The 21,923-nt window shown below is 43.1% G+C and overlaps 1 protein-coding gene across 1 annotated transcript in view; it reads right to left on the bottom strand.

Moving 5' to 3' along the window:
* myom1b (myomesin 1b) overlaps positions 1-21,923 on the bottom strand; it is a 25,038-nt gene extending 3,115 nt beyond the window's left edge. Inside the window, exons 1-31 of the mRNA XM_086192223.1 lie at positions 21,818-21,923; positions 21,224-21,429; positions 19,302-19,436; positions 19,031-19,205; positions 16,979-17,136; positions 16,798-16,890; positions 14,881-14,969; positions 14,500-14,541; positions 13,982-13,996; positions 13,071-13,232; positions 12,217-12,378; positions 9,696-9,837; positions 9,370-9,569; positions 9,061-9,114; positions 8,837-8,961; positions 8,549-8,732; positions 8,271-8,445; positions 8,075-8,196; positions 4,020-4,216; positions 3,814-3,940; positions 2,945-3,129; positions 2,757-2,871; positions 2,514-2,670; positions 2,333-2,439; positions 2,206-2,250; positions 1,974-2,110; positions 1,735-1,879; positions 1,144-1,203; positions 1,004-1,071; positions 817-930; positions 9-96 (exon numbers count right to left, since the gene is read on the bottom strand). Of these exons, the coding sequence (XP_086048349.1) occupies positions 9-96; positions 817-930; positions 1,004-1,071; positions 1,144-1,203; positions 1,735-1,879; positions 1,974-2,110; positions 2,206-2,250; positions 2,333-2,439; positions 2,514-2,670; positions 2,757-2,871; positions 2,945-3,129; positions 3,814-3,940; positions 4,020-4,216; positions 8,075-8,196; positions 8,271-8,445; positions 8,549-8,732; positions 8,837-8,961; positions 9,061-9,114; positions 9,370-9,569; positions 9,696-9,837; positions 12,217-12,378; positions 13,071-13,232; positions 13,982-13,996; positions 14,500-14,541; positions 14,881-14,969; positions 16,798-16,890; positions 16,979-17,136; positions 19,031-19,205; positions 19,302-19,436; positions 21,224-21,366 (3,721 nt within the window). The 5' untranslated portion in view covers positions 21,367-21,429; positions 21,818-21,923. The remainder of the gene's footprint in view (positions 1-8; positions 97-816; positions 931-1,003; positions 1,072-1,143; positions 1,204-1,734; positions 1,880-1,973; positions 2,111-2,205; positions 2,251-2,332; positions 2,440-2,513; positions 2,671-2,756; positions 2,872-2,944; positions 3,130-3,813; positions 3,941-4,019; positions 4,217-8,074; positions 8,197-8,270; positions 8,446-8,548; positions 8,733-8,836; positions 8,962-9,060; positions 9,115-9,369; positions 9,570-9,695; positions 9,838-12,216; positions 12,379-13,070; positions 13,233-13,981; positions 13,997-14,499; positions 14,542-14,880; positions 14,970-16,797; positions 16,891-16,978; positions 17,137-19,030; positions 19,206-19,301; positions 19,437-21,223; positions 21,430-21,817) is intronic.

Below are 21,923 nucleotides of genomic sequence, written 5' to 3'. Positions count from 1 at the left end.
AAGGTCACCTTGATCGGTCAGATTCAACTTAGACGTGTCCTTTCCTCTGTCATCCTTCAGGACAACTTCGTACACGCCAGCGTCCTTCTTAGAGATCTGGCAGACAGAGAGAGAGTCGTCACACACTGCGGTAAACCGCGCTGAAGCATCACCATCAGAAAATAAGGGAATGCGATTCACATTCATCGGAAAAGACGAGCTTTTCTCTTCTGCTGAGGATGCTGCAGAACACACGTGGGACGCAAAGAGCAAAAAAGCCAACAAACAAACAAACAAACAAACAAACTGATTTTTAAAAAAAACAGAAGAGGCACTTATGATGATAACAGATATCTGATCCCAACTTTTAGGCTTCTCCACATGTGGCAGTCGTCCGCAGGCAAGTCGCACTGAAACGGGACACACGTGTTTATTTGTTATACCGGCCTAACGATGTCATGTTAGAACAGAGGCATGAGAGTGAGTTGTGATGAGAAAAATAGAGAGAAGGAGGAGTTAAAACTGAACGTTTAGGGCCCTTGAAGGGCACACGGTGTCATTGCTTCATCACCCAGCGCTCACATTGTTTAGATAGCGAATGTAGTTGCACCCGTGGGCGTGTTGATCTTATGAGTAAGTGTTGTCAGGCACATTCCTGTGTTGCAGTACTACACGGTGTTTGCACCCTCATCCCAGAAAATCAGGTCCAAAGTGGATTCCTGTTGATACTGCAGAGGGTCTGGGTGCCCCCCCCCCCACGTACATGTGTATATATATATATATATATACCATATATTTATACTTATACACACATATACATAGTCTGTATTCTCTCACCTGGGCTATCTCCAGCTTCAGCACTCCCTCGGTGAAGCCCAGATGCTCGTCCGCTTTAATCTCACGTCCATCTTTGTACCACACCGCCGTCGTCTCTTTCTTCATGTTTCCAACCTGAAGAGCACAAGAAAAGCGACAATTTAACAATATTTCTCCTCTTTGCGTGAAAATCCCTCAAATGTCTCACCTTGCACTGCAGCAAAACACAACATTCTGGGGACACCTCGTAGCTCAGGTACTGGATAAAATGGGGACCTGGAACAAACACGTCGGTTATAAAAGGAACAGATCTTCTAAATGTGAATTCATGGTGCGGTTGTCTCATACCTTGCTTTCGGAACCATTCTTTCCTCTGGAATTCAGATTCCTTCTGCAGCTCCTTGAACACTGCCGAGAAAAACACAGTTCACATTGTTGAACTTTCATGGCTGAAAACGGGAAATTCATTTTAGCTTGCTTCCAGATTATTTTCAGATTCTTAACTGTGTGACTGCCCTCAAGTCTCCAGTTGTGTTTTCCTAGATTAGTATTAGTTTTTTTCTTCTCAGGTTGTTTAGTTTTGCACTTTAGCTTTTACTGTTTGGACCCTTTGAGTTGTAGATCTTATTTATTGTTTTTGTTTTTTTACTTAGCGTGCATTTTTGGTTTTGTTGTGTTTTCTACCATCTTTTAGTTATGTATGTTTGGTTAATCCATGATCTTTGAAACAATAGGGATGCTCGACCACTTAAAACAACATATGCGCTACCATAGAAAGTATCCTCTGACTTCCTCAGGAGATGATGGCTTTCTCAAACTGTTTGACACACTAAAGTCACACACACACACACACACACACACACACACACACACACACACACACACACACACTCCTGGATTAGCAGCATCTTCAGGATGTTTAGGTGTGACTGAACGTACCATCACCTATCAGTACCAGGCTGGACTGGTTGGTGGCTTTCCCATCCTGCATCCGGAAAGTGAAGGTGCCTTCATCCTCTGGGGTCAGAGACTCCATGATCATCTCGATCACACCTGTGCTCTTGTCAAAGTTCATCTTGTATTTCTGCAAACCGAGAACGGACCCTTCTGAATTGAGCTTTATTCTACATGCATTACGAATGCAAAGCAGTTGGGATTCATTTTCTCGCGTCGCTGACCTCTGCCTGAGTGAGAACGTTGTCATTGAACACGTAATCCACTTTGCCGTTAGCTGAGATGCTCTCGGCCTGCAGCCAAAAGCGAACTCTGCCCTTCTCTAGCAGCTCCACAGCCAAGCCGGACTTCAGGGGAATAACTGGTTCGAAGAGAAAGAAACAACTCAAGGAAATACTCTAGTTGAAGACAGATTTTGAAAAAAACAACAGCAGTGACGGAGGCTGGTAGACTCACTGGGGAACTTGTGGTCGTGACTGATCCCCAGCAGTTTCTTCATCTCTGCAACAGATGTGGAAAATGTGCATAAATTGAAGTCTAAATGAGGTTTTTTTTTCCCTTCTTGAAAAATTATTTCACCCACCTTCGTCAGAGAGCGTGTAGCTGGACGAAGCTCCGTCGGTGTGTGTGACAAGACACGAGTAAACGCCAATGTCTTCCTCTCCAAGTGCGCTGAAAACAGCTTTGGATCTGGAGGAGAAACGTATTATTCAACAAAGAATTTTAACCAAGAATCCATCAAAGAGGATTAAACATGCTCGCACGAGTTGCCCTTGGTCTCAATCGTCAGGCGGGATGAGTCTGAAATATCCTGGTAATTCTTGGACCACACAAATTTGGAGTCGGCCGTCATTTCGCTACATTCGAAGTTCAGGGAGATGATTCCGTCATCATCAACATCCACCACAATCTCCTTAGTGCCTGAAACACAGACCGAGCGGTGCTGAAGTGACATCACAGCGTGCTAAAGCCGCTCATCATCAGCGTCATCTTCATCTTTCTCCTACCTGGTTTGGTCACGGCAAGGACCGGTTCTGAGACCTCTGAGGTTTTCCCAACTCCAGCTTGGTTCTGAGCACGCACACGGAACACATAGTTCTCTCCCTCCTTCAGGTTCTTAATCTGTAAAAGGAGAGAAAATGATGAACGACCTGCTGAGACAGCGTCTGAATGCGTGTCCGACGACGACGGCGACCTTGATGTACGTCTTCTCAGTGGCCTTGGCGTTTATTCCTCTCCACGCTTCCTCCGGACCCTCTGCTTCCTTCATGTCAATGTAGAACCCATTGACAGGATCGCGGCCTTGGTACACAGGTGGTTTCCATAGCAACACCAGAGTGTCACTTCGTACTTCTCTAATCTGGAGATCGTGGGGAGGTCCTGCAGTCAAACACAACAGAAATGAATACACAGAGTCAGTAACGCTGAACCTTTGTCAGGTGTTTGTGTCCACACGGTTGCACTGGTTTCAGTCTGGACAAAGACAGAACCCTGTCCCTCTTGGTCACTACTGTCATATTCCCGTGGCAGCCCTGATGGAGTCTTGAATTTCAATTAAATAAATATGATATTTCTTGATGGATAAGCTTCACATTTTGGTCAAACAATCAGAACGATCTGGCAAATCGGATTCCTGATCTTTAATATCTCATACCTACCTTGATAGAGTTTGGGCATTGTGACATGTGCATTGTGCTATTATTGCAGTTGAATAACAACATTTCATGTCCAGTCTGCTCGTCTTCCAACTTTCCACCAAGTTTAATGCACATCTGCTCTGAAGTTTTTACATAATCCTGCAAACAGAGCTGATGAAGACCACAGGCGATGTCAAAATGATTAAAAAGTACTGACAGCTGTCAATCATGGCCAGTAAGGTGTATTAAAGACGCAACAGACTTGAGCATGTGACTTGCTGGTCTTGATCTGGCACTTCATAGGCGACACTTTTATTGTGTCAGTGGTGTGCTATAAACATCAAATTAATTTACAAATTTACAGATATATATATATATATAAAGCATAAAAGACTGAATAAAATAACAGGACAGCGTGGGTTTGCACCTGGCACAGCGATGGTCCACTCCTCACACAGGAAGGTGTCACTGGGCAGAGACGGGATGCCGACACCGGCCATGTTGGCTGCACGCACCTGGAACTGATACTTCTTGTTCTCCCTCAGATCAGAAACCTGCAGACCAATGAAGACCTGGATGAGGCAATCGTCAACTGAAGCTGGTATTCGGCGATGAGATCGCCTCGTAGCTCACTCTGTAGGCCCTCTCGCTGACGGCCTTAACGTTGGCCTCATGCCACTTCCCAGGCACTCCGTCGATGACCTCACGATAATCCACAAAGTATCCGGTGATGTCAGCGCCGCCAATGGAAGTTGGCTGTTTCCAGGCCAGCACCATGGAGTCACGCACACACTCCAGGACGGAGATGCCAAAGGGTGGAGTGGGAGAAGCTGAGGTGACAGAAAACTCAAATGAACGCCAGGGAAAATGTGATGTCATGGAACACTCAAGTGCTACAATTAGGTGATATATTTAATTCCTGTAATCCCTCCTCATAGCACTCCAACTCATTTTACATCCTTCATTCACAAGGTTATTGTGGCTTTGTGGATTTGTGGAGCTCCATCACTGAAACCTGTCTGGTTATGGAAAGCCGTAGTCATGACGACGACTCACTTTCTCCCTGCTCTGGCTAGCTGCTGTTGTGTTGTTTGTTTTAAAGAGAGCAGTAGCACACAATGCTTTGATAGTGATTTTGCAAGAACCTATGAACTGCAATACAACAGATCGGCAACAAATCATATAGTTATATAGAGATATGGATTAAATTATAGTATTACTATGAATTCAATTGTTCATTGAGATTTAGAGGTGATGGTAAGGAGTTTTTCTTTAAATGCGATAACAAACAGTTAAGATGGTATTGACTCTATCACTGCATTCCCCATTCTTTTTCTTTGCATTGTATTTTACGTCTCATCGGATAGAAAAATAATCAAAGCAAAGGTGGGCACAGTGATTCCTGAGACAGAGGAGACTCTCCAGAACCAGGATAAATTGAAGAGCCATTTACAAATAGTCCCTTGATCCTCTCCCCTATGTAGACACGAGGAGCTGGTGTCAGAATCAAGTGCTGTTAAACGGTCACACGGTGTCCTGCTCTCCTGGGACAGCGTGTGATTGCCTGGCACTCGCCGTTACGTACAGTACCTCCGTGGGTGTGTGCGTTAAAGTGCAGTGGATGCTAAACTGCTTGGTGATTAATGACACCAAGTGTTGAGTGCACGAGGAGGTTGTGTGGAAGCCAGCGGAACATCTAAGCGTGTCGAGTTAATTTAAGAGGTGTTTCACAGTGACTTACCTGTCAGAGACGGATGCCAGTCGAATATTCACCTACTGTTTACCTATTATTTATGACACATGCCTGTAAATTTGAGCCTTGCAGAGTTTGAAGAACATTTCTTTAAGTATTCAAATATTCATCCTGTGTATGGGGGTGGGGGTGGGGGTCCATGTCCAACCAGTGCTCACCTGCTGACTCTCTCCTGAGCCTTGTTGTCTCCCGTTTAGCAGAAGCATCTACTGAGACCTTGCGTGCCTGCCCAGCCTCGGGTTCGTGGGCTGTCTTTACAGCCTGAACCGCAGCACAAGCTTGGTCTAAATGTGCACCTATGTCAGTAAATGATTCAGAAACTGAGCCTGACACAGACTCTGAGACCAGGTCTTTGTCCAGGTTGGGGGCCCAGGATAGACTGCCTCTCTTTCCCCCTTTGATTTTACTCTCAGCGGGGCCTGAGCTCGCCGCCCCGGCCCCCTGCCTGGCTTCAGTGTCAGCCTGAGTTTTTTTCTTTTGCATAGTGTCAGGGGGGGGCTGGACAGTTTCATGCGTGCCCATCCAGTGTGGCCTGTGCACGGTTAGTTGGCCCACGTTACCCCCCGGACCCATCTCGGGCAACACACCATGTAGGATGCCGCCCCCTACAGGAGTTAGCAGAGAAAAGCAAAAGAGGCTTTTTAAAACAGTCAAAACATACACTCACCACTCTAATCTCAGTCACACACACGAGTAGAAAGAAAACAGTAATCAATAGATCAGCCTTTAAAATTCAGTAAGATGTCTTCATCTGACTGTGTGTGAAAAATGAAGACAAGATGACCAACAAGTGACATCCAAGTGAGGAAGCGAGAGGGAAACGGTTGGATATATGAAAGCATGCAGGCACGAGGAAGAGCAGCCAGTGAGTGTGTGCAGGTTCGTGTCAGCCCTTTATGAACACACATACATACACACATACACACACACACACACGCTCTCCTCAAGCAACTACATCAATCTATTTAAGTAAATTTAGTTTATTCCACTGGTAGATTTTTTCACTGAAAACAAAACAGATCTCACTGAAGTCTATCTATGATTGTTGTAAGTGGAATAACGGAGAAGCCAATAATTATTGGAGGAAAAAAAAAATTCCCTCAGATCAAATGATAAATATTGTCTAAGATTTAACTTTCACGCTGTTTCCTGCAGAGAAATAGAGGCATTTTTACTGTGTGTGCTTCATAAAGGCAAACAGAGCGTGGGGCTCAGCACAGAGCTGGAGGCGGTGAGGCTGAAAGCTGCGTATTAGTTTGAATGCTGAGAGGTTTTAGGAGAACGAATGCAAGAAATTATTCCAAGCAGTATAAAAAAATGCTACCGACGTAGTGCGAATTTATAGTTCGTTAGCACTGTGCAGTAGTTTTTTTTAACATTTGTGGTTGTTTGATTATGATTATGCTAATGAATTTTGTGTCGTACTTACAGTTTCAAAGTAACAAAACACATTAATTTTAAACTGCTATTTTATGAGGATTATGTCCATTTAGACTCAGAATCTCCAGCATAAATTTAAAAAAAAAACAACAACTTTGATTAACTTAAGTATTAGTTTATGTTCTTGGTTTTCTTCCAAAGGTTTACTTCTGGTATATCGCAGTGAACATAAATTCACAGCATTAAAGGGTTGAGATTTGGTGAAATATACGAAATATCACAAGATACCAGGAAAACGCTGCACTTACATCTTGAAATGTATACACTTCATTTTTCCATTAATCAAACTAACAAGCTGATGGTAGACAGAATTTTTAAGTGTTTTGTTTGCCTCAGTTTGAATGCTACAGTATGCTAGGCTTACTAGCTGCTAGCAATAGCTTCCTCTGTTGAGTGTATCATTCTTTTTATTCTAAGTCTGGGCAAGAAAATAGAGAAAAATTAAAAACACTGATTCTTTGACATCAGTTTTACTCTAAGTTTTTTTTTTTGTTCGAAATTTTACATGCATTATAATTTACATAATAAGATGCAGATGCTAATTTAATCAGTATCCTGATTTCATGTTGTCAGTTGTAGTGTGTCTTCTGCCCTGTGTCCAACTAAACAACATGTATTATTATTCAAGTTAAAATAAATTAAATGATAAATGTCGAACAGAACAATGCCACAGCGAGGTTAGTTGCCAAGAGAGAGGTTGACAAACTGTTTAAGGGTACCGGTGGGGTGGGAGAGGTCCGTGTACCTTTAACACCGTGTGGGGTTGCCGACACGTCTTGTGCCAAGGATAGGTGAGGGAAATGCAGGGGAGGGGGTTGGTGGTGTGTGATACTGGGCTGGTTTGTAACGACCGCTGAATTGGATCGCACTGACCCAAATTAGAGGAAGTCTACAAGTCCTGACCCTGACCCCGCCTCAGGCTGTGCAGGGAGGAGGAAGAGGGGGGTAGATGTGGCTGGACAAGGTGGCGGGAGCACACAACAGTGCAGAATAAAATGACAGTGGTACCATGGTGGAGAAAGTGTGGTGATACAGGTGATATGAAGAGCTGAAAACATGTCTCAAGAGATAACAGGTCACCTCCAAGGTTATGCTCAAATACCAGAAAGATGCGATAAAATGAAGCCAGGACAATTCCACCGAGAGCCTGGGATAGACTGTACAAAAGAAGTGGATGTAACTCCTATGACATCACTCACTTCAAAAAATCTGCTGCTTCCTGTTAGAATCTAGCTTAAATCCTGTTTCATCATCTATTCTACGCTAAACGGGATCATAGTCTATAAAATTAACATATTTGGTGTTGGAGGACAAATTAAAATAATGACCGCCTTGATAAATTCATGAAGTGAAGTTTAAGTTGGACCTTTTTAGAAACAGATGCTACATTCACCTCTTTTACACAGTCTATAGATTCTAAGCATCCTCTAGCTCCTGAATAAAGTTCTTGTAATAATATATGAAACGTTGTTTTTTGTTTTTTTTGTCTTCTCACCAATTGCTGCTTTCACCTCTACGGGCTCAGATTCTGGAGAGAACTGACTGAGTCCAGCAGCATTCACAGCCCTCACTCGGAACACGTACTTCTCTCCCGTCATCAGGCCGTGGCAGATGAACCTTAAAGAAGACGACGGTTTTTAATAACTATTGCGAGTACAATGGTATGTAAATAAGCTTAAGTATCATCTTACCTGGTAGCATTTACAGGTTTGTTGTTGCAGGGCTCCCAGACATTGCTGCCCACAATGCTGCCCTCAATGTAGTATCCCACCAATTCTTTGGCATTTTGAGACGCTTCCCAAGATATAACCACAGAGGTGTCTGTGTTTCTAGTAGGGATAACTTTGCCTGGAGCAGATGGAGTATCTGTGGACCAGAGCATTTTGTTTCAGGGCCTAAGAATGTCTTTATACTTGTGCTGATGCATGCATGTACATACAAGATGTGTGTGATTTGTGCATTTTCTAACCGAGCTTGTCACCAACTGTGGTGGCCTCAGTTGGGTCCGACGGTTCGCCAACACCAGCGGAATTGCAGCAGCGGACGCGGAAGCAGTAGGATTTCCCCTCGGCGAGGTCAAAGAGTGCGAAACGAGGAGATTTGACCGGGATTTCCGTGTTCACCCTCTGCCAGGTGTCTGAGCCAGAGACACACTGACCAACAGATACAAGAGTAAAGCCGTCACTCAAAATGACATGCCTTGTTAGCTTTAAATAAACAGCACGGAAGATAATCATATAAGTTAAATGTAATTTACCTTTTCCACGTAGTACATGACTCCCTCCAAGCCTTTCCCTCCAGGTGGTTTCCAGCTGAGGACCACGTAGTTCTTGGTTGCCTCTGTCACCTGCAGTTCCAGAGGTCTGCCAGGAACAATGCCCTCTGATGGACAAAGTATCCGTGGGTACAGACTTGTGTTTTTAGATCATTTTGAGGTTACTGACACAGTAAAAATGATCATTTACTAATGGGAGTTCCTACCTGCAGGCTCCTCTTCTGTGACAATGATTTGGCCAGTCCAGGGAGCAGAGGTACCTGACAACCCCAACATAACCATCGAGTAAAAAACAGGTTTTTGTCATAGAATATTATGCTCTAGCATTCATACCTTTCAGTGGTCCGATCTCATATCAAAAATTGTGCTTTGGACTAGAGAAAAATTACCCAAACTAACAGAACTATTATGTCTTTCCAATGTATCTGTCAGCAAATGCGCTCCATTTTCACTTCGATGAGTTTGTTGGATTTTGCGGTGTGTATGGGAGAAGTCCAAACCCCAGGCTGTTGTACCTCTCATGCGGGCGCGGTCAGCCGGATCCATGGCAGCCACCGGTTCAGAGACTCTGGACGGACGGCTCATGCCAGTCTTGTTGACAGCACGCACACGGAAGACATAAGACCGTCCCTCAACCAATCCAGTGACTGGAAAACGGGCAAACTTGACTGGAGTGTCATTGCACTGGATCCAGTGGTTGGTTCCGACCTCACATCTGTACATACAGTGAGAAGGAAAATCTTCAATGACATGACGAGTTTCGGATATTTACTCAGGTGTTCCCAGAGTGCAATGATGATAAACATTTACAGCAGTGTCAGAAGTAGGAGTCATGACTGACCTGTCCACAAAGTAACCCAGGATGGCATCGCCTCCGTCCACAGCTGGCTGCTTCCATGAGACAATGATGTAATCTTTATTGGCATCCAGGCAGCACACATCCAGAGGGGCACCTGGAGCTCCTTCCACTTCAGCATCAGCATCTGATACATGCAGCAACAGAAAACACAAACTAGATATTCAACCAACCAACACAAGCTGTCCGGTTTCATGGCTTTTTTTTTTTCATCGTGTCCACCCAAATTGCAACATAAACCAGTTTCATCCGACTAGCCTGGTCTTTTAAAGTCAGCTATGTGCCCCCATATTAAACTGTGCAGGGCTTGAAGCCCAGAATGCTGGGCCATAAGTAAAACACATTGCTGGAACAATCAGTAGTACAATTAGCAGTTGCCCAGTGCTGAGTGAAAGGGATGAGAGGTCACTATTATAGAAACACAGCAGCGTGCTGGTAAAGTCACTGGCAAAGGCATGAAGTCTTAGGCATAGATTGATGTATCGCCTGTATTTATAGCTATAATGACATTGCCTTCAATTGTACCTTAAGGTAAACCTGTCAAATAGAGTGGAACAGGAATGACTCCTAAAATAAGTTAGCAAAAATGAATGTCCCATTCCCTTGCCTTGAAATCAGCGAGGTGTTTTTTTGGGGGGTGGGGGGGGGGTGGGGGGGTTGGCTTCAGACAGTTTCACATTTTGTTCTCTGGCATAAAATGAAAATTTAATTTAAAAAATGCAGTTGCTAACATGAAACAAGACTACAGAGGTTGTTGACATTAACGTTCATGACATTCAAAGCATAACGTTAGCTTTGCACTGTCAACAATTCTAAAATGCTCGTCTTGCTGAAATAACATTTAAGTATCATGAACTCTTGTTGGCCCCTAAGCTTAGTTCCAGCATTTATCCATACTGCAGGGGAAAAAAAATCCCATTGGCTTTGGTTCGTGGCAACGTACTGTGACGCTAACTTCAAGCTTGGCCTCCAAAAATACATTGCCTCTGTGATATTGAACCTTTCGTGCACATTTCCTATGATAGGCCTATTCTAGCAGCACATCGTTAGCCTCATAGCATAACTGCCTACGTCAAACTGAGCCAGTAAGGCACAGTGACTCAGAAGCCTTAGGAGAGTAGAGTTAGGCAGATATCTCAGTTTGGCCAAAATATGATTTAGGCAATTATGCTATGAGGCCAACGATATCGGGATATATAAGTAGGGAAAGAAGTATAGTAATAGTTTTGCTGGCTTGCAAAGATCATCAGGAGTAGAGAGGAAACTTGGCAGACTATTGTTTCTCCACATCATAGCAGATATTCAGATGATGTGCATTTGAGTAATCCATGACAGAGCTCTCTAAGAATAGCTCAGGCTCGTATAACTTTTTGTTATGAAGACACTGTTCCGACCTGACACTTCATTTGGCATCGTCTTCACGAGGTGACCCTTAGTCGTAACGTGAGAACAACAAAAACAAGGTTGATGTTCGTACTCGGAGCGTTTCATCTGGAGAAGCTGAAGCTGTAGAGGTCGGAAAGTCTCTGAAGCCAGCAAAGATTCATCGGCCGTTTTTTCCGATCGTGTTCTAACCCATGCGTGTGAGTTTCCTCGCTGTGGCGTCTCTATTAGAGATATCCTATTTCAACGCCATCACTCATATGTTAGCACTCGAGCTACTAAATGAGATGAGTCTTTGTGATCGGGTGCCAGAGGACGTGCTGTTGTGTCTTTGACCTTAATATGATGCCATTCTGCAAAATACAAAATACAACCAGAGGATTACTGACTGAAAATGTCTGCAGATAGTGAGGCGTTACATTCCCAAGAATTAAAGGCTCATCGCCTTTTTGTCTAAGCGTGTATGAAGTGAAACATTGAAACCGTACTTCATCCACTAAGTGCATTTTGCCTTTCAGATACTCATGAATAGGTGTTGAGCTCACAAATATATTTTCTTTTTACTGCTGCATCACTCCTTTGTGACTCTAGAAGTATAGTTAGCTTGGAGCTAACAATGGCAATGGTTAACAGCAACTGCAGCAGCAACACTTGTCTAAACCCTTGTCTCACATTGTCCAATATGATCCATGATGTCTTTATGCAGACATGTACTCTGTAATCCACAAATACTTTAAGTTGATTGTAAGACAAACTATAACTGTTTCTGTTCGGCACCGAGCACAACCAGCTAGCACAGTCAGTTCAGCTGGCACATTCAGTTCAGTAGCCGTGAGTGTCAAGCTAAATATACGAGACTGGCTTTTTCAGCATTCTGTAGTCAAGAAGGGGTGAGAGAACATCTTTGTCAGCTCAAAACACCTACTTGTGAAAACTTGAAAGATAAAATACACTTCTTGGATGAAAGGTCGCTTTAAAATTTAAAAAAAAAAAGTTTCAGAAGTCTCCAATTTTACAGGTAACATTCGTCCATGTGTAACATTTGAAACCCACTTCTGAACTGTTATAAAATTGAGTTTTCTCCGGTTTATAGGGACAAAAGAACTTTAATGGAGGTGCTCACCTCTTACAAAAACATAGGCAGAGTAGGTTTCATATCCAGACTTGGTGGTGACACGCAGTGTGTAGAGCCCCTCGTCCTCTTTGTTCAGGTGTGTCAGCGTCAGTGTGGCTCGGTCTCCACTCCAGCTCATGTGATTCCATTTCGAAGGACTCAGAAGAACACCTGGAAGATATTAGTCTCAATATAATCCCTCATACACAGTATTTGTTTGCCTCCGTGCCGGCCATAACTGTGGGCCAGAGTCTTTAGGTTTTCAGGGTGTCTATCTGTTCCGATTTTTATTATCGCGATATCTCAGAAACACTGGGAGGGAAATTTAGCACAAACCTCCACTAGGACTTGAGGAGGAACTGAAAAGATTCTGATGGTTAAAGATCCAGGAATCTGTCCCTTCACATTCATGTTATATCCCAGGATTGCACAAAGAGATTTTCTTCAAATTTGGCATAATCATCCACGATGACTCGAGGATGAACTGGAAAAATGTTGGTGGTCAAAGGTCACTGTCACCTCACGTTAAGGTGCTATCTAATTAACACGCTGAGAGAACTATTTTCACATTCGGCACATATCCACTGGGACGTGAGGATGAAAAAGATGTTTGAGGTCAAATATTGAAGCTTAAAGACACGATCACCTTGCTTCTATGCAATATCTGTTCCATTCTCAGTTACACAACATCTCAGGAAGAGATTTATTTAAATTTCCCTCCACTATCCATTGGGACTCCAGATGAACTTACCGGCACAGATGCACTTGTAGTTTTTCTACTTATTGATAAAATGATACACGCGATGTCCAGCAACAGCAAGATGGAAAGTCTATAAGTGGCGTTACAAACTGTTGATACTTGCCATCTCTGTACCACTGAATCTCAGGTTGGTAGCGGTGCAGAGCAGGGTAGATGATGACGGTGCATCCCAGACTCATGGTCTCACCCTCTCTTCCGAATGACACGCCAAAGTTATCAACAATGTGCGTCTTGAAGGTGACACCATACTCCGACACCGGGCCAACTACGGACCAAAACAGGAGAGTCAGTGTTTGTTCTGGCATTGTTGGAAAAACTTGTGGTTCAAAAACAGCACACTCAACCTGAACAGTTAAAAAAAGAAAAACAAAGAGCAGAACAATAGATTATAACTTCATCAGCCAGATGGAGAACAGATGGTTCACATGTGTGAGAATGAGTGACACAAAAACAAGTGTACATTGGATGGAATTGGGACAAGTTTTCATGCAGTGAAATGTGAAAACTTAGTTGAAGCAGAAAAAAGGACATAATCTACAGACTTTAATAGCTTTATGAATTCAAAAATGTGATTTATTACATTGTTAATATTTACACAATAAATATTCATTTGTTTTTACATTTATTTTATATATATATATATACATATATATATATATATATATATATATATATATATATATACTGTATGTGTGTGTGTGTGTGTGTAATTTTCAGTGATTAATTGCCTAAAAAGTGGCTACAAACCATTTTCTCATGTAGCGCAAATGTGTTTCAGAACATCCTGTGAAAAATAAACCAGGACTTTTGAAAATGCTCGTCCTACACAGTCTATAGCTGCAACAGTATTTATGTGAACAGGCCGCAAGCCTACAAGTCTGTTCTACTACTTCGGATCTTTTAGTTCCAAGACTGTGAACATTTCTAAACAGACAAGATGGAGTGGCCATGCAGTCGATGGATATGTGACGTTCAGCAAAACCTTTTCAAACCAGATCTTTGAGACCCTGTTACCTTCGTTATAGGACCCTGCATAGTCAAGACAGCGCCAAGGGAACAAAAAAAGTTGTTAATATAGCAGCATACACTGATTTCCAGCCTCTTTGGGCCAGTCGACAACACAGCACACACGTGATTAATGTAGAATTAATTTAGAGTCATACAGTTAACGCTGCATTGAAAGGACATTTAACATTGACTTGCAACAACGAACCTGAAGGGAACACAGCTCCTCTATCTAAAGCCTGTTGTATCCATTTGTTTTTAACTTTATGACACATGTGAGTCAGTTTCAACAGCCTGTTTGTAGAAAACATGTTCAGGTGACCCCAAACATAGTCAGCTCATTAGTGGATCACAAGTGAGACCGAAGCAGAGAAAAAGAAGAAATGTAAGTGACCAGCAGCAACTGCTGGGCTATTTTTGTCCTCTCATTTCTGAGCTCTTTTGCCCCCTAGAGGCTTTACTATGAACCTACAGCCTCAAATACACAAGGGAACGTACAACACAGTCATGCCATCATTCATACTCACGTCTGGGTGCTGGCAGGGACTCATCAACTTCACCTTTGAACCCTACGAAGAGCAGCAGCAGCTTCTATAAAAATGCATTTCATTCTATGTAACTGAAGAATTTAACTGGCAAAATATGAATTGTGATACACCACATTACCTAACAGTGTTACAGGCGCCACACGTACAGGACACAATGAGTCTTTACTTATCATGACAAGCCTGATTTTGATTTTCTGTCATGAGTTCAGACATGGTTTATTGGTGGAAATGAACAAGAATACCATTTAAAGTGCATTGTTCTGATCAGGATTATGAGCTGGAAACTGATTCCTCCCCTTTTCTTTCATTATTTTAATCCTCCTGTACTCAGAGGGTTGTGTCGGTGTCAGTCAAACCTACGTTTTACCACGACTGAAGCAAAGGCAGACAGTTCTCCCTGGGCGTTCATAGCAGAGACACGATACTGGGCCGTATCATCGAAATCACATCTGAAAGAGGAGAACACTCGCTGATCGATGCACATGACGCACACATTCCTTCTCTTCAGGATTCACATGTACAACCCCCCCACCCTCACCTCACCATGAGCCCTCTCAACCATGTAAATAACACCAACTATGTGAGCCTCGTCTGTAAAGCGTTCCTTAACTCCCAGCTCAGAATACTCTGGCAATAAATAGACTGTGCTGGTGATGTCACTTGTACCAGGTGGTGTGGGCCTCCTGAGGGCAGGAAGGAATTCAGCTCCACTGGGAATACTTGAATGGGTAAAAATTCAAGGAAAACGTATCCTTTGTGAGTTTTGATGCTTTGTTAAATGGTCACATTTGATGTACACCATCTTTAGACTGACTCCTTTGTTATCGATGGCCACCTGGGACAGTATGGGTCTGTCTCCTAAGAGTATTCCACCTGGAGTCCTTTGTTTTTAACACTATCTGTTCCATTACATCTATACGGCCTAGAGCACTGATTCCCAACCTGCGGGCCTCGAAATCATTTCCAAAATAGCATGATTTTTGTGGGAGTTGGAAATGTAATTATATAGAAATAAAAATGTAAAACTCAGTTACGTTTAAATGTTTAAATATTATTTTCATTATTTTGTTTTGTTTTTCCTTCAAGTATTAGACGTGACGAGCAAATGAGAGATAGGAAATGTTGTTATCGGCCGGGACCACTTTTCAGCTTGTTTACGTTGGATGCTGATGGCTGAAACCGGAGTGTAAGGATGGAGTGCTGCCTAGCAACAGGGAGAATTAAAAGGAAAGAGAGACAAGACACTGATGATGAATCGACAAAAGCTCTGTGATTATGTGCTAGCCCACTGAAGGTGCTGCTAATTTGAAAGATGCTGTGTTAGCGACTGTGCAGCTTCCAACATGTTTCTCCTGTATTCAGTTCGGTCCTTTATGTTCAGTCTTCAATGAAAAAAAGTGCTCTGAGAACACATCATATGCCCTGCATATTTATGGGGTCTGAGGTGGGCCGCGAAAATTTTTTGAGACATGAAAGCGGGCCCTGAGTTGGAAAAGGTTGGGAACCAATGGCCTAAAGAAATAAACTTGTGGGTGTATTTGCTTAACTGTAATCATCCCACCTCACTTTCGCCCACTCTTTCATCTTTTTTCTCAAATTTATATATTTTTTTTTTCTGTAACTAAAATTGTAGTAAACAACAACAAAAACCCAACCATTAAATTATCATCAGAGAAACTTCTGCGAAGTGCTACTGGAGCTCATCCAAGCTTTGAGTGGGAAAGAAGTAACCATTACGGGTGACAACAGGCTAAACTTTTTCAAAAAGATTAAGGCCGCTTGAATTGTTTGCAAATCTAATTAATGATATTTCCTCGATTTCGACATTAAGACTTCAAGGAGGCAATAGGATATGAATCTTATGCACTTGTATGGAAGCGTGGTTGTGCTGACTTTTGCTGTTAATTTTGTCACTGCAAGATAACTAAGCTTGTTTCCTCCTGATCACAAGTGAATTTATCTCATGACGTGAACCAAGTGGAAATAAGTTAACTTCAAGGTAATTATTTGGTTCATTATTTCGCAATGACGTGTCAGAAAAATGGCATTTGTTTGTTTTCTTCTCTTTTTTTTTAGATGATGAGATGGATTAAACTGTGAAAACCACAGGAGCTTTCGTGTGGTCGTCTAGTGATAACACACTCGTGATGATGTCAGAAGGTCAGTGTATGCGCGACAGTTCTCAGCTTCTGCTCAAGTGGCTTTTGTAAGAATGCTTTTTTGTCTTTTCTTTTTTCTTTTCTTTTTTTTTTTAAGGACAGAGGAAGCCACACCCACCTGTTGATCTCCAGTGAGTGCACGTTGTATCTGCTCTCAATTTTGTACTTGCCAGGGTTAGCGAGGGGGTCAATAGCCACATTGTTTTTGTACCTGGTAGAGAGGCAGAAAAGACAAATCAGGGGGCAAACACGAACGTGAATGTTGAGGGGACAGACTTGAGATTGTGTCTGTAACCTACCAGACGACCCGAGGGTCAGGCCAGCCGCTGACGGTGCAGTGCAGCCGCACACACTGTTTCTCCCATACGGTATGGGAGCGAGGCTTAATCACAAACTCTGGAGCGTGCATCAGGCTGTCTTCGTTCATTCGCTTAAAGTGTTCCTCGTGTTCATGGATCTAAAACCAGAGATGCCATTTAACACTAAATCTTCTTCTGTTTTACTTGAACATTGAATTCTCCATCACCCATCAAGAATTCACACTCCATGCCTGAAGCAAATCTTTAAGCAAGGTACCAAAGTCAAGCTGCACCTTCCAGTGTTGCAAGTGTTATCAGAGTGAGTCAGTGTCGTTCATTTTGTCCTATGAATAGCTCGGAGCACTGAGGCCTCCTCTAGTTGTGCGTCCAGTAACTCAACACATAATGTGACAACACCCAGGGGGACACTGCTTCCTTGTGTCTCAAGAAACACGATCTCCTGAGGAATTTATCACCCAGTAGTGGGTCTCTCTGGCAGAGTGGAGACGGATAAATGAAGCCAGGCCGCAGCCAGTGCAGCCTTCACTGACTGGCTGCATGAGCAATAAATAACATAAATACATCCCATGTGTGTTTGGTAATAACAGGCACTTAGATGCAAACGCTTGGTATTCTAACACTGCCGCACTCGATTATATGCAAGTTGTAATATGGAGTCTAAGTTTTTCATTGTTATATTGCAAATAACTCCAGTTACGTTTGTATTTTTTAGCAACAAAAATCTTTTTTTTTTCTATTTTACTTGCAGGAAAACAATGGTGTTGAAAGTTTTGCTGTCAGACCAGTTTTAGTAACAAGCAGTTTGAAGATGTCGAGTGGTTCAACGTCCTCGCAACAACAACACAAGAGTCAACGTATGCGAGGGAGATGGTCCGCCATATTGGACAACTTCCTCCAGTTTCACCTTGGTATCATGAGATGATGAACCAAAGAAAGAGAGGTTTCATACCGACGGAGTGGACCTGACACTGACAGAGAACCAGAGGGACACCATTCTGGAGATTTATGTGATTTGTGTGGCTACATCTCTGCAATTTATCCATCTGTCTTTAACAAATCTTCAGGGAGACACAGAATTCTTCTCTTTGCAGTGTTTATAATTTGGCTTTATTACTTAAACAATAAAGACTGGTGTTCATATTTTTGCTGCTTATTTCCCCAGAAATCAGTTTGCTAACATGACCCTTGCCATACCTCCCGGTAAACCACAGCAGCAGTGGTCGACGATATTGTTAAGATCAGTTTCAGAGCTATTTTATCATGGCTGGATAATTGATAGAATGTTTTATGACCATTTTTCCAAATTCACCCTCTCATGTAGAACAAGTAACCCTCACATTCAGGAGTGCCACGCTTATCTTTAATGTCCATTTTGGGGCTCTGACTCAGTTACACCACGAGCCTTCATCAGACCGTCATTAATGTAGTTATCTGTCTTGATATGGGTGACACTTCAGGCCATTCCTGAGTGCATAATCTGTGGGGAGGTTTCTGTCCAAGATGGCGGAGCTTTTCCCAGGTGTGCAGACTCATCATTCGAAGGGACAGCAGGAGTCTCATTTCTGTACCCTAAGGTACAATATAAACGAATGTAGCCCCTAGGACTAATTATTGGATAAAAAGTACCTTTAAGTACCTCTTTGAATGCCAGAAAGGTACATCTTTGATCCAACCTGCTGTACCTCAGAGGGTACTGCCCCAACGACAAGTCATTCCACCCCTAAAGGTACAAAGAGCACTTTGTTCATTCAGATTGGAATGACACTTTTAACTCTGCTATGGGCGACTTCAAACCATTGTTTAACACACTAGTCCAGCATAATAGGTTTGGTTCAGGTCACAAAGAGGAAAAGTCACTGTAAAATGTGTTGCCAAGTGGACTGTCACTGCAGTGTGAAGAAGCATGACTGGTATGTGGACGCACATCAAAACAAACACTAAACCATACACAGAGTCATATTCAATGATGAGCTACGCTGTCATAGATGAGTGCGCCTTCCTACATGAGATTTTCACAACTTCCCCACTGACCCTTTTGTTCAGGGAGATGCGTTCGGCTGACTCGCGCATGGTCTCCTTCCTGGAGACGAGCTCTGACCTCTCCATCTCCAGGTTACTGGTGAATAGATCCCTGCGGGCCATTGATGCAGACGTTTGCCTCAAACTTGCCTCCTCTGTATTCGAAAGTCCCGTTGCAAACTCTTGACTGGGGGTCAAGAACCAGGGATGGATGTAGGGATTAAGACATAGCATTAACGCTAAAATAAAGGGTTGTAGAAAAGCATTCAGAACATTGTATTACCTGCCCCTGAAGATGGGCACTACGTAGCCGATGATTTGGTTCTCTTTATCCACAGCCAAGTAAGTTGGCTTGGTTCTCTTGGGTGCTGGGCTCAGTCTGCTCCTGTCCAGTCCAGAGTGTGATGACACTTCAAGTCTGAGACATGGAGAATACCATCAGCCTCGCACCCAGCCCAACAGTGCAACTAATACCATAACATGTGGGGATAAAACAGGGGGGTCTGGGTAGATGAGTCGTTGGGTAAGGTTCAGTGGGCAAGAAGATTAAATGCTTTAGTTGGTTTCTAACACGTTTGCACATTTTCAAAAGCCAAAGATAATGAGACCACTGTTGTTCTGAGACCTTGAAGAAAATTTCCAACTTTCGCAAGAGAATATATACAATATAACAGCCCAAACAACCTGTGTAACACTTGCAACTACAACCACAGCACACACAAGCCATATTTTCTCATCTCTCTATGGACTTCCTTCATGATGAATTAAAGAAAGTGAAGCTGAAATCTATGAGGGAGCTCATCCAAAGGTTTGAGGCAGCACAGTTTATCACTAGCAGGGCTTGGTGCAGCAATGGAAGGTTTAAAGGTGTTGTTGGTGGTGTTGTTGTTGTTGTTGGTGGTGGTGCTGGTGGTGCTGGTGTGGGGGGGGGGGGGGGGGGGTTGGGGTGGAGATAACAACGATCCGACAAGTAGGCAGGGGCAAGAGAGGTGACAGGTCAGCTGTCCTCATTTTTCCTGTATCTAACTGGGTCACTGGTCCTCAGCTCTGGTCCTTTATTGTCCAGAGCGCACACCATTGCAAAGTCCAATTCCGCAGATCCAGTAAAGGTTACCCCGTATGACACATGTTATATCTTTGCAATAAAAACATTACAGTAACCACCCTGACTGTAAATCACAGTCTTGCTTTCATCACCCAACTACAGATTCGGTTTCTGGTGGATTGCCAGGCAAAGCTCCAGCCAGTGAGTGTAAAGGCCAAGATCAGATGGTGTTACTCGAACCTAAGCCTTCTGACCTGTTCGCACTCTCCCAGCACTCTCCAAGCAAGTGTATTTAAAGATGTGCCTTACACTTTAAAAGAGAGGATTGCTGTAGACTAGGTGTAGTGTGATTCCTTCCTGTCAATGTAAAGGAAATGATGATTAATCATGTAGAGAAGGCTAATACACTGGAAAAACAAAACCAGCAATGAAAACTGCATGAAATTGTATTTTGGGCTCTGGCCCTGAAAAATTATTGCTGCCACTCAAATGTTTAACGATGAAAACATACACTTACAACATTTGTAAGAGTATGTTTTCATGTATTTGTAGCAACCACTAATAAACAGCATTTCTGCTTGTGTTTATTGGAAATAAAAGGATGCATCCATGTTTCTGCGATGCAGTCGTCATTGTCCTCACCGCCGGGTTTCCTACCACAACAAAACAGCTCAGTTTTCAAGTTTACAAGATGGAACAACTCACTTCTGACTCTCCCTTCAACCTGGAGACCTCAACAGGTCAAGAATCTATTTCAGTCCGCGTCCTCAACCATAATTCATCCATTACATAACCACATGACAAGAAAAAGCCTGTCAACCCCGTTTTTGTTTTTCAGTCATGTTGTAGTTTGTTAGTACTCGTGCTAGCAAGCAGGGGGTCCTTCATCACACATGCAAGGAGATTGTTGGAACGTCATGCGGCGTTCAGAGCTGTTTTGTCAGTTGGGTTGATCAAGGTGACATGATGGGAAGGAGTTACTTGGCCAGTAGAGCGACCCAAGAAAGTTGATCCAGGTAGAGGAAGATGATCCATCAAGAGGTGATGGAGGTGATCATTTGGGGTTGGGGGGAGGAGATGGTGTTAAGGGGGCAGTAGGGCATTCCTGTGGCAAAGATAGTGGATTGATGCTCCTCAAGCCTCCATTTGCTCCTCCTTACCCCCTACTCCTGCTGGTGGTGGAGGTGCCAGTAGAGTACCTGCTGCTGCTGGACTGGTACTGGCTGGCCATGGACTCCTTGCTACGGTAGTTACGGTCATAGTGGCGATGGTGCCTCTGGTAGAACGGTATAGATCCAGACATGCTGCAGGCTGCTCCTGTTACCAGCCCTGAGTTCTTGCTGCTCTTCCTGTGCTAGAGGCTTGTCTGGTAAGTTAGTGTTTAAGAGCAGGTGGATAATTAACTGCTGCTTCATAATTCATTGAATTAAAATTGTTTTTAATTCAATTTTCCTCTATAAATCAGCCATTTGTTGCACTGACAAGCTGGCCATGCCTTTGTTTACTACATGTTCCTTTAGTTTGAACATGGATCGTTAGTTTAGTTCCGGATGGAAAAAAGATTGAATTTATTCATAAAGATATAGAAAAAAAGAAAAAAAGAAGACATGGTCATTCTGCAATCATAAATTCTGCAACAGCTTCATGACATAATATTCGGGCAATCAGGCAAATTCTCAACATGCTTAAAGAACAAAAAATAAATAAAATAAAATTCTCTCGCATCTTATCCCTGCAGAAGAGTTGCAACTTACCTCACGAACTCAAAGCCTCAAACTGCAAGCTTTAATGGAAAAGATGGTGCAACTCCACAACTAAAGCTTGATGTCCCAGCAAACCCACAGGTAGGTGCGTACAGGG

This window comes from Aulostomus chinensis, chromosome 21, assembly GCF_037954235.1.
Source record: "Aulostomus chinensis isolate RoL2024-O1b breed Wild chromosome 21, RoL_Achi_v1.0, whole genome shotgun sequence".
Classification (NCBI taxonomy): Eukaryota; Metazoa; Chordata; class Actinopteri; order Syngnathiformes; family Aulostomidae; genus Aulostomus; species Aulostomus chinensis.
Note: the sequence above shows the minus strand (reverse complement) of the source record. Positions and strands in the feature narration are given on the sequence as shown.